The sequence below is a fragment of the Nicotiana tabacum genome, chromosome 22 (genome assembly GCF_000715075.1).
Source record: "Nicotiana tabacum cultivar K326 chromosome 22, ASM71507v2, whole genome shotgun sequence".
Classification (NCBI taxonomy): domain Eukaryota; kingdom Viridiplantae; phylum Streptophyta; class Magnoliopsida; order Solanales; family Solanaceae; genus Nicotiana; species Nicotiana tabacum.
In genome coordinates this window covers 90,780,353-90,793,244 of record NC_134101.1, presented here as the reverse complement: position 1 = coordinate 90,793,244, position 12,892 = coordinate 90,780,353, and the positions used below count along the sequence as shown (strand labels likewise).

Below are 12,892 nucleotides of genomic sequence, written 5' to 3'. Positions count from 1 at the left end.
TCACATTAAGCAAATCAAAGAATATCTTTCGCCAAAATCATCTCGTACTGCAAAGAAATTTCAGCATACTCATGGCAAGGATCCCTCCGTCGAGTACATCCTGAAATACTCGGAGACTTAGCGTCAACAATTTGATACCCACATGACCTCAGGGTCAGAACTCCGCACTCGTAACGCATCAATGAGGTAATTTCGAGCTCACGAGTAATGGCTTCCGAGTCTAAGAAAACTCGATGACTCGGAGACTATTGCCAATCGCCATTTACTGAAAAACCCGAGGCCATAAGACCCCGAGCAGGCAAACTCAGTCTAGCCAGATCTATTTTACATAACATCAAAAAACTGTAAGACCTCAACAGGCATGAAAAACTGCAAGACCTCAACAGGCATGAAAAAACTATAAGATCTCAACAGGCATGAAAATACTGTAAGACCTCAATAGGCATGAAAAACTATAAGACCTCAACAAGCATGAAAAAACTGTAAGACCTCAATAGGCATGAAAAAACTGTAAGACCTCAGCATGCATGAAAATTTTGTAAGACCTTACTACAGGCATAAAACTCAATCCCCGAAGTTTGGGCTATGTGTCGCATTTATAAAACTCCCGAAAGGGCATACCATCGATGTAGATGCCTAAACTATCACTCGGGATAAAAAACGGCTCCGTCCAAACACATATGACTATGGTCAAAATGGCTGTACCAACCAAATTAACGCAACTCGGCGACGCCCGACTATCGCTAACAAAATCACATGCCATTACTTTGAATCTACTTCGAAAAGAACTGGTTAAAACAGGCTATCCTCGACAGGCAAACGAGCTTCAACCATGTCAGCTTCGAATTACAAAGGCTTCGAGCTACTCAGCCTACGAGCTAAACCTTCTGAGGTGCTCGAACATCGTTGTTAATGACTTGAAATCGAGGTTCTTCCCAAACAGACGACAGGTCAGGCAAAATCATTTCAAAAAGTCCTTAACGAGAGGAAAATAAAGCCTACATATGCCCACGGGCAAAAGCGTAAGAGCCATTATCGCCAGCCAAACGAGCCTCAGGGCTACAGAGTAAAAGGTTGCAACGACCAAAAGTGCAAGAGCCACTGTCGCTAGCTTAAAAATTGAAAACTTGAGGATTAAAATGAGCTCGAGTCGTAACCCGATTCGGAGACCGGATCCAAAATAGTTAACTATACATGCCTAAAGGCATAGCGTAAGAGCCCTCGTCGCCAGCTTCATGAGCCTCAAGGCCACATACCTAAAAGGTTGTTTCGACCCAAGGCATAAGAGCCACTGTCGCCAGCAAAAAAAAACTTGAGGGTCAATTGAGCTCGAGTTGCGATCTGACTCAGAGACTGAACCCAAAATAGTTAAAGTACAAATGCCCAAGGGAAAGGTGTAAGAGCCATTGTCGCCCGCCCATGCAGACGCAAAAGCTTAAGGGTCGAATAGGCTCGAGTCGAAACTCGACTCGGAGACTGAACCCAAAATAGTTGAACAAAGCATAAGAGCTCTAACGCCAGCTTGCGCCAAAGGTCGCATCAACCTAGCGTGAAAAAGCCTCCGGGCCTGCCTGACGAGCTCCAGAACTATATTACGAATCTAAGGATTCTCACCAACTCCGAAACTAGCCCGCCTGGTCGAAAGCAAAGCAGAAAGGGATACATAAGAGATAAAGCTTCAGGTTTTCCTTTATTTATATACGCAAAAAGGTGCGTTCTCCATCTACAGACGCACTCTGTGAATATCTCATACAAAATGGCAAAGTCTATGCTCCGCTCTAGAAGGCTATGGCCTACCAGCCCCATCCTCACTCTCTGCGGCGCCGACAAGAAGTGACCGAGCATCACGCTCGTCCACCCTCGCTCGAGCCAGCTCTTCCGAGAGAATAAAACCCCTGGAGCCGACCTCTTCAAGTACCTCTCTTCGGGATCTGCAACGAACATATTCCTCGATCCTCTTTTCACGATCGATGGCCCTCATCAACTCAGCTTGGGCATCAGTAGCATCCTTCACATGAATCTCCATCTCCTTATCAACCTTAGTCTAGCTCAATGCTGCTTCAACTCGAGCATCAACGATCTCAACCTTGACCTTCGAAAGTTCGGACTTGAGCTTCGTGATCATATCCGCTTGAACTGAAGTGTTTTCACGAGCCAAGCGGAGTTGGACTTCGAAGGCAGGAACTTCAGCCGAGGCACCCTTCTCCTCTGAAGCTTGGGCCTGAACCTGAGCTCTTAGTTCGCCACGACCACTCCTAACTCGGTCAGCTTCACCCCTAAGGTACTCCAGAGCCTTTATTTTTTCCTACAACTAAGATAGGCAAAAGGTTAACCTTAAGGGTAAAAAAAGAGAAATGCGTACTACGAGAGGTTACCTGCTCCATCAAATAGCTCTTGTAATTCGAGCTCTGGTACGCCTCATATCGCCAATGCATCAACTCAACCTCCTTCTAATCGCAGAGGAGCCTAAGGGACCTACCCTCATCCAGAGCTTTCCGAAGCCTAGCCCCATGACGGAGTAGCTCAGACCTGAGCCTATCAAAGGTCTGTAGAAGAAAAACTCGATAAGGAAGGAAGACATGAGATGCGGAAGGACTATGCCGAAACTCACCCCGAATTGAAGCCGGTGGACTTCTTCGAAGGCCGAGCACACTCCTGTTGGTCCAGCCCCATTGGCCCTGGAAGAACCAACCTCGGTCTAAGTATGATCACTCGGAGGAACCATCGGTCCAGAATTGAAGACTTCAGGAACAACAAGCTCGGGCGATGTTTTCTCCTCGAAGACACGGACCCGTTTAGCCCCACTAAAAGCTCCATCGCACTACGAGTGCATATCCTGTTTATCACCATCGTCCCTTGGCTCGGAAGCCGACAACTCCTCCCCTTCTCCGGAGGAGCACATCATCGCCACTAGGGACCTTCTGATACCTACGACGGTAAGGTCAGTACATAAAAAGAGGAAATATCATATCAAATATACGAAGGCCAAGGTAAAAGCTGATTACGCACATACCTTGGTATTTTGCTTCCCATCTGCCCCGGGACACAGCTCACCACCTACGCTCATCGCAAGTCGAATGGGTCGCCAACCTCCGATCCCAGCCGGACAAATTGGGAACTTTTCCTGGCGCCCACGAAGTTGCTGCAGAAAAAGAGGAAACACAATTACTAAACTGGTTTTTGCTATAAGTGAATCTAAGAAAGCACGAGACACTCTACTCACGCGCATAATTCCATCCCTCGGGAAATGGCATGAGCTCCACGGGGATAATGTCAGTCTTCCGGGCCCGGATGAATCGACTAACCCACTCTCGATCCCTATCTTCCTCATCATCAACAACAAAGGATGTGGATGATCGACACCGCAAGGTTAGCAGACCTCGATGATGAAAGGGCCGGAACAGCCTGACGAGGTGCTAAGCATGAATTCAAGCCCAGCCTTCTCCGCAAATAATCACATTGTCAGCACTACTCGCCAAAACGACGAATGTATATGTGCCAAAGTAACCCTATACTTCAGGCAGAAATCAAGCACGACCCTATCAAGGGGCCCTAGTGTGAAAGGGTATAAGTATACGTTCAGGAATCCATCAGCAGGGTCCGTAATACCCTCATCCGGGGAAAGCGCCTGCAACGCTACCCCCTCGCCCAATCCGCAGTTTCTCCTCACCATCTCCAGATGTTCCTCTCTTATCGAAGACATAGTCTTCAGAGTAAACTCCCGCGGATCCTGAGCACTGGGAGTGGAACTCTCCTCTCCTTGCCAGGCAGGCCCTGAAGTAGCAGTCATAACTATGGTAGAATTGGAAAACTGAAGTAGGGACCTACACCAACACTTTGCACTTAAAGTAATGAAGGGCTCGATGCCAAGGCGGAAGGATAAATATCTAAATAATGGGAACTTCCAAAGAAGCAAGAGCCACCCCATGTATATGTGGGAAACAACAACGATTTGCCTACCCAAGATAAGCCCCGGGAGGCCAATGGCCTCGATACGGATCCCGAGGTAGTACCCGACCCTAGAGATCTCCGTCAAAAAGAAGTTAGGCCCCAGAGGTCAGCGACGTCGTCTCCAGTTCCGAGGTGGTACCCGACCTCGATGTTTTCCCTCGAGAAGCAAAATAAGTGCTTCGAGCTCCATCCACGAGGGCTCAACCTTAGGAAGTTGCCTAAGTACTAATAGACCCTTCCACAGAAACCTTCCTACAAACACCTCAAAAGGTTATCTACGTCAAAGGTCAAAGTAAAAGCTCCAAGAACCCGAGGTTGACATCCACTTCGGTGCTCTATCTCCATGAGGCTCGAGGGCCCTGATGATCCAAGATTACCGGACCACTTCAGGCTTGATTCTGGGAACAACGATGAGCTCGAAAAGGAGCCATTTCTGTTGACCAAAGGCCGGAAAGAATATTGACGATCATCAATAGAGGCATACATTCAAAATCCTCACAGACACACTAGAGTATATAAGAACACGGCAAAAATCAAAAGCAGAAGTAAAGAATATGTCTTCATATTTCATAAATATTGGCTACAACGGCCCTCGGGGGGTTCTTAAATACAATTACAAAAGCCCGCAAGGGGTCCTTACGCAGAAACAAAGAAACAAAAGGGTATACACCCATAGTGAAAACCTAAGAACCTAGTCTATCCTCGAGGGTCCATCTCCGGTATCAGTATCCTCGAGCGCCGCCCCCTCAAGCTCGCATCCTCGAAGGCAACTCCTTCGACCGCCATCTCCTCTAGGTTCCCAGCTCAATCCCGCTGGAAGTCCTCACTGAGGGAAAAGATGAAGAAGAGGAAAATGAGGGGATACAGAGGAGGTAGAGAAAAGAGACATAGCCCACCAAAGCCAAAGGTTAAAGATTCGGCGGGCCCCAGCCTCAATGACCAGTGGAGCCACTTTATCCCTTGGGAAAGAAAAAACCCAAGGGATGAAGTGCCACACCAGGCCAGGGTAGGAGAGTGAGCAACAGTGCATAGTCCGAATGACTATCTAAAAAAGGGTTAATCAATTCCCCGTATGTCATCATCTCGAGCCAACAGGGACAGTGACAGCAGACGTAACAACAACCACAACAGCGGTAGAACAGCATAATCATGCTCAACGTAGAGGAGATCAGGCAAAGGGCCATGGCATGACCTATTGGAACGATGCCAAACGACCTTGATGCAGTAGACTCCAAACATGGAGATCAACAATATAGGAAGATGATAAGGAGAAAAGGGCGAATGAGCAGATGAAGGCACTTGGATAGAAAAACGATGCCAGAAAGTCCCCATTTATAGGAGATAACGGCACGGTCATCGAGTCCTTTGGAAGACTGACCGACGGATGCAATTACTGCATTCTTGAAGAACCAAATCAACGACGGTACTTTCACCTTGGAGAACGGGAATCGACAATGCATTGAATGATGTCGAAAAAGTCCATGGGATGTCCCGGTTATCGCAAAAAGTCGCGCCATAGGTTGAGTCATCAGTATGGCGTCGTCACGAGGAGCCCGAGGAGTCGTGTGTCAAAGTCATTTCCCATCGCTTCGTTCTGAGAAATGCGGAGACTATCTGTATGTGGCAAAATTAGAGGGCCTAATTTCTTGCTATCAAGTCACTTCCGAAGAATGTCTCGAGGCCCCGAGGACGTGGAGTTACGACCGAGTTCCCTCCCTCGGGGCTTGTCGAGGTCCGACTCAAAGAAGACGAAGATCGAGGCTGGAGCAAAACGGGGGATTCCCAAGGTACACGGCTAAGTCTGACAGAGCCGGCCTACCTAAAGCCTGTATCGAGGCGTCCCGTCTGGTCGTCCCATCTCCATGCTTTTACAATTAATATACGTTGTACTATAACAGGATTTCCCTCCTATATAAAGGGAATCCTCACCACTTTGTAAGGGGTTGCTGTTGCTCCAACCATTCTACACAAGATCAATGATCTCTCTCTCTCTCTCTTTTCTCTCTAACTTACTTGCTCGAGGCTACTCTTTACATTCATTGCTTTCATACTTGTTCTTCATTCATTGCTTGATCTTGACCATAAAGAGCCTTCTTTAATTATATCTTAACCGTTATCCCCTTCCCGGTTATCCCCGATAGCTCGAGTCGGGTATCGACCCCGAGGCCTTTCATCGATCAGTCCAAGCCCGGGTAGCAAGCCCCTCGGTTTGATTACTGTCCTGTCTTAACTTATATTTCGTTATTAAACTTCATACACGTAGCATCAATTGCTCTAACAACTAGCATAAAAATAGATCACGTATTATTAGAGTTCCATATATAAATTTAATTGTTGTTACCATTTTCACGGTAAACTGTTTCCCTCCATTCCCTTAATTATTTTATTAGGATTAAAATTTTTCATACGGACAAAACAAAAGGGGGATAAATACGGTGCTTCAGTGGTAATCTTCTTGATAATTAGCCAATAAAACTTGATGCTAGAAGAGGACCACTTAGCTATACATGTACTCAAAATTTGACTCTTTTTTTTTTAATTTATAGTTTTACTAGTTCAACTTTGGCGAAATATCCTCAAAGCCTTTAGACCAAAGGCAATGTAACATAAAATGAGGAATGAACTTGTGATGGTGATTTACTTTAGAAAGAAATGGATGTGCGCAAGTTTCGAAATCCTATGTTTGGTGTTAGTCAGAAGTATTCGTATATAAACAACACTTGAAAAGTAGAAAAATGGACCTTTCATCGTTGTTGTCTCTTAGAGACCGAGCCCCTAAGCTAAATAAAAACTTCTTGTTAGTGCGGCCGGTCAATAAAGGGCCCGAACCCTTATAGAATTAAGGGTTCGACCCCAGACCATCGTAACAACAACAGGAAGGCAAAAAAAAAAAAAAACTATATCAAAGATATATCAAAAAAAATATAGAAAAGAAACACAGAGATGGGAGGACCTAAGTTAAAGTATTCGTTCTTCTTTCTATTTATCATTTTTGCTACAATAATACGGAACCTAATGGCTCACATTGGTGACTTTGACGAGGTGTGGCGGAGGAGAGCCGAAGAAGCAAGAAAATATGCCCGTCAGATTTATGAGCCCAACCCTGAAAATGTCACCCTTGCATTTAACCAGAAAGTTCGCGAGTAAGTTAATTTTCAGGTCTTTTTTCTGAAACGAATTTAGAATTTAGAACCAGTAAATTATGAATTCGGATGTATAGTCTATAATATGTAAATAATTTTAATTTTTTTTGCATGTGTATATATTGTTCTGGTAAAAAAATAGATTCATTCAGTTACATCCTTCAAATCTACTTTAGATTTACCTCTCTTTTATTTTCTACGTGTTTTGTGATGTTTATAATCTTTCAAAAAAAAAGAAAATTGATTTGTCTTCTTCAATCTGGTGAAAAGTCCATATTGTAGGGTCAACTTAAATTTTTGAAAATTTATTGGCGGGCTTTGGTTTATAAGGGTTAAACTAATTAATATTTCTGAAATAAATTTTCATATTTGTAAACAACAGAATGGGCATTATAATTCATAGTTAATATTTCAAAATATGTAAAAGTACCTAAAAATATATAGTCGGAGAAATTAATCTGTTAAATTCTTCAAATATCAATAGTGTTAATAAAATGAATAGAGAGGGTAGCCAACATTATTATTATTATTATTATTATTATTATTATTATTATTATTATTATTATTATTCGTGTTGCTAATATTCAACTTATATTATAAAAAATGATGAGTTGCAATGCAGTACTATGAAGGAACTAAGGCAAGTGACAGTTAGCAATAGCACAAGGAGGGGTCTAGGGACCAAAAAGTACAAGGGACCTTGCATGGTCACAAATCCAATTGATAGGTGCTGGAGATGTGACCCTAATTGGGCTGACAATAGGAAAAGGCTAGCTGATTGTGCAATGGGTTTTGGATACAAGGCCACCGGTGGGAAGGATGGCGAAATCTACATCGTCACCGACAATTCAGACGATTATGCTGAACCAAAACCTGGAACTCTCCGTTATGCCGTTATCCAAAAGGAGCCATTGTGGATCATATTCGAAAGAAGTATGACCATCAGGTACGTGTTTGCAATTTAATGTTTCTTCGGGGGCGGTTCAAAGCTAAACATAGAGGTCTTTTTTTTATATATAAAATTAAAAAAAAATTATATATAATTTCATTTAAATTCTATATTTCTAGTTTTTCTTATGCAGAGTTATTAATAATTAAATATAATCCATTTAATTTCTCTTGAGGTATACTTCTAATTTAAGGTTTTTATTGTTTGCTAAAATTTTATCAAGGGTATGTTGGGAGATTGTATTAAAGTTTCAACTTTTTTTTAGTTATGAATTAATAATTGAAGTCTTTCTCAATTTATGGTCCAGAGAGTGATTTCCTGAAAGACATTTTATTCTCAATTTATGATCAACAATTTAATCTTACTTTTTACTATGAAAATCTCTACTTTCTCATTTAAAACACTAAATATTCTTTTAAAAAAAAATTAATATATAACCTATTAGGAAAATTTGGGGCCCTAAATATTATGAGGCCCAAAGCAGTTGCTTTAGCAGCTTTACCCTTGGGCCGGCATTGTATTTCTTCTAAGTACAGCTTTGTTCATAAATTTAAAGGTGAGCAAATATCATTTATAGCCACTCGGGCCAAATTTATATCATGCGGTAGCCCAAAATTACAATACACAATTTATAGCCCAAAAGCAATTCTAGTGACTAGCCCAAACTACCGCTTTCTAGTTCTTTCTTCAGCAATTCGGATTTTTCCTTCTGAAATTTCTTCTGAGATTCCTCGATTTATAGCACAATTTTTTTTACATCTTTTGTTTTTTACGTTAGATTATGAAATCAATAATGAAACAGCTTTGATCTAATTACAAGAGATTTAGCAATTAATGTAATAAGCATAATATAACGATTAACAAAGCAAGAGAAACTCCAAACCAGAAGGAATAGATCAACTCATTTGTTATTAGTACGTATTTCTAGAAATTCAAGAGCTGTTGATTTTGTTTAAAAGTGGAAAAGGAAAATCATTGGCTAAAGAGAGAGGGGCAACCAACCTTTGAATAAAAATTCCAAGCTCTCCTCATTTTTTTCTGGGCTAACCTTCTTTGCTAGGGAAATTCTTTGCTTTTCACCAAATAAATTTTCATTTCCACGTGTATATCATTAGTTGATTTTGATGGGAATCATAATTTTAGGCCCACCATTAGATATATTTATATGGATATTTATGTATTTCTTTGGTGAAAATAGATTTGAATATTGGTATATGACAAAATATATACAAAGTAGACTGTCATTATACAAAAATTATAGTACAAAATAGATTGTCACTATATAATTTATATATAATAGACTGTCACTATACAAAATAGACTGTCACTATACAAAATATATACTAAATAGACTGTTACTGTACAAAAAATATACAAAATAGACTGTCACTATACAAGTTAGACTATCAATATACAAAAAATATACAAAACAGACTGTCACTATACAAAAAATATACAAAATACACTGAAAAATACAAGATACACTTATATACAAAATTCACTGAAAAATACAAGATGCACTTATATACAAAATTCACTGTCACTATACAAAATATATACTAAATAGACTGTTACTATACAAAAAATATACAAAATAGACTGTCACTATATAAGTTAGACTGTCAATATACAAAAGTATACAAAATGGACTGTCATTATACAAAAAATATACAAAATATATTGAAAAATACAAGATACACTTATATACAAAATTGTAATAGTATATATACTATTTTTATACATTTTATAACAATTTATATATAATTTTTATAATATACACTGAAAAATACAAGATACACTTATATACAAAATTTATACAATATATATATATATATATATATATATATATATATATATATATATATATATATATATATATATATATATATATATAATATTTATATAAAGTTAAATATAAATATCATCTAAATACCCCATTAAATCCAGACCCACCATCGATACTCACTGTAAAAGTTCTTCACTCACAAAACACTATTATGACCGAAGAAGAAGAAGAAGTAGAAACTTGACTAGAAAACCCCACGACTTTTGCTGCCACTCTTGTATCATGCATCGTAATTGAGTAAATTTAATAATTGAATTAAAAATTTTGTGATTTTTCTAGGTACTCAAACAAATTTTTTCAGTGAGAAGTAAAAAAATAATAAAGAGAAAAAATATAGATCTGAAATGGGAGATAAAGAAGGGAAGGAAAATAAAAAAAATAACCAAAAAAAGATAAAAGGAAGACGAAGAAGACACATAGAAAGAAAGAGGATATGAATGAAAATGGTAATAGGAAAAAAAAATGTATGCATTGGATAGAATGAAAGAAAGATAAAAATGTGTGCATTGGATAGAATGAAAGAAAGATAAAAAGGCTAGGATTAAATGTTGTCTTGGGAAGATAAATGCATTGGAAATAGATAATGGCTATAAGTTGCAAATAAATTGGGCGGAAAGGCCATTTTCTGTAAGTGGGTAAAAATATGGGCTATTAAAATTTTGAGGGGCTATAGAGGGTAGTTTTCTCAAAAATTATTTTGAGAAGTATTTCCAGTAAAATGATAGTTTTCAGCTTCAATTTTTTTTAAGAAAAGTAAAATTCATGCACGAATATAATTTTTGACTTCAAATACTCATTTTTTTTAAATTTCACCCAAATATTGCGTGTATGGACTCCAGGTTACACCAGGAGATGATCATGCAGAGTGACAAGACCATCGATGCTCGTGGGGCTAATGTTCACATTGCTAAAGGCGCTGGCATTACCCTCCAGTACATCAAGAACGTGATCATCCACGGACTCCATATTCATGACATTGTCGAAGGAAGTGGTGGGATGGTTCGTGATGCAGTGGACCATATTGGCATACGTACCGTTAGTGATGGAGATGGAATTTCTATTTTTGGTGCGTCCAATATATGGATTGATCATGTCTCTATGAAGAAATGCTATGACGGAATCATAGACGCTGTAGAAGGATCAACTGGTATCACTATATCCAATGGACATTTCACTGACCATAATGAGGTGATGTTGTTTGGTGCAAGTGACAGTTCTTCAATAGATCAAGTTATGCAAATCACATTAGCTTTCAATCATTTTGGGAAGAGATTGGTGCAGAGAATGCCAAGGTGCCGATGGGGATATATTCATGTTGTTAACAATGACTATACTCACTGGAATATGTATGCCATTGGGGGTAGTATGCATCCAACTATCATTACCCAGGGTAATCGTTTTATTGCTCCTCCTGACATCTTCAAGAAACAGGTAAAGCCAAACACTACACTTTTTTTTGTTTGCCTTTTTGTTTGTCTTAAAATAATTTCTTTGGAATTTGTAAATTGCGGGGGTAATTAAAAAGGATATAAGCATAATTATAGCTTGTATACACTTAGAGCCCGTTTGGATTGGCTTTAAAAAAGTGTCTTTTAAGCTAAAAAACAGTAAGTTGGGGTTGTCCAACTTATTACTTTTGGCTTGTTTTAAGCAGTTTTAAATTTATGTTAAGCACATTTTAACTTTACGAAATACTAAAAAATCTAAAAAGAGCTTAAAAGCTGATTTCACTAGCTTAAAAGCCAATCCAAATTGCGGAAAGGGAAATCACCTATATGGCGGAAGAAAAACGAAAGGGAAATCACCTATATTGCAAAAAAGAGCTTCTCTAGCTTTTGCACACGCTTTCTTCTAAGCCCTTTTATCCGAATCTTATCTACTGAAAAGGAGTATCAGTATATTTTAACCGGCTATTATACGTAGCTTATTTACTGTACTATCAAGTTCACTAAATTAGAAATTATAGATAGTTACTCCTATATGTTATTGTAAGTTATATTTTGTTAACGTGATGATATAAGCAAATTATACGCTATCAATACACAAAAGTTAATTTCAATTATGAATGTGTACATTTAGGTAACAAAGAGGGAGTACAACCCAGAAGAAGTGTGGAAGCAGTGGACATGGAGATCAGAGGGAAATCTATTCATGAATGGAGCATACTTCATTGAATCTGGTGATCCAGATTGGTCCAAGAAACACAAAGAGCTTTATGATGGAATATCAGCTGCCTCAGCTGAAGAAGTTACTTGGATAACTAGATTTGCAGGTGCACTTGGTTGCAAAGAAGGAAAGGCTTGTTAATAAGAAAAAAGAATGTTCTAATCATCTTATTAAGACGGCAAATCTTGGCATTGACTGGCGGCAACTGGAAATTAAACATGTCTAAAGATTTTTTCAACCACGGTGAAGTCGGAAGAATGCTACGTTTTTTTGTATGTGTGTATCTATATTGAGATTGTTTTGTAAATTACTAAATGAGCTATAAATATTGATTACCCTTTATGTGCGTTTGTTGTGCCATTAGCAGCTTTGTACTCAATGTTTTGGTTCGCTAATAAATGCTATGCAAGATTTTCTTTATTTTTCGCAGTGTCTCCGCCAAATTTACTTAGTTTGTCGCTAGTCGCTACATGCCATGTTTATGAACCAAAAAAGGAAGGAAGAATAAAACATATAAAGATTAAAGGGAAAAGGGTCATATATAACCCTCTACTTTTGTATTTCATATCTATCATCCCTAATACTCTCAAGCAATATCTACCCTTTTCATCAACAAAACCTTTTAAAAATACCCTCACTTAACGGAAAGCCACCAGATTAAAAAATTAATCATTTAAAAAAAATTCATTAACCCATAACCCATTTAAACCATCATATAAGAAAAAGGAACCCAAATTTTTGAGACGTCTTAACATAATTTATTCATTTAGAGAGAGACCGAAAATGATGATGACAGTAGGATTTATAATAAGAACTTATATTTTTAGTTCTTAGTTG

The 12,892-nt window shown here is 39.0% G+C and overlaps 1 protein-coding gene across 2 annotated transcripts; it reads left to right on the top strand.

Annotated features, from left to right (window-relative positions):
- The first annotated feature begins 6,702 nt into the window (after positions 1-6,702).
- On the top strand, positions 6,703-12,475 carry LOC107771085 (putative pectate lyase P59). Of its 2 annotated transcripts, XM_016590410.2 has the most exons (5): positions 6,703-6,914; positions 6,994-7,094; positions 7,717-8,040; positions 10,729-11,320; positions 11,969-12,475. In XM_016590410.2, the coding sequence occupies exons 3-5, from the start codon at positions 7,721-7,723 to the stop codon at positions 12,194-12,196; spliced, it is 1,140 nt and encodes a 379-aa protein (XP_016445896.1). In that variant the 5' UTR covers positions 6,703-6,914; positions 6,994-7,094; positions 7,717-7,720; the 3' UTR covers positions 12,197-12,475. The 2 variants fall into 2 exon arrangements, with proteins under 2 accessions (XP_016445896.1, XP_016445894.1); XM_016590408.2 differs by having other exon boundaries at positions 6,703-7,094.
- Positions 12,476-12,892: the final 417 nt, after the last annotated feature.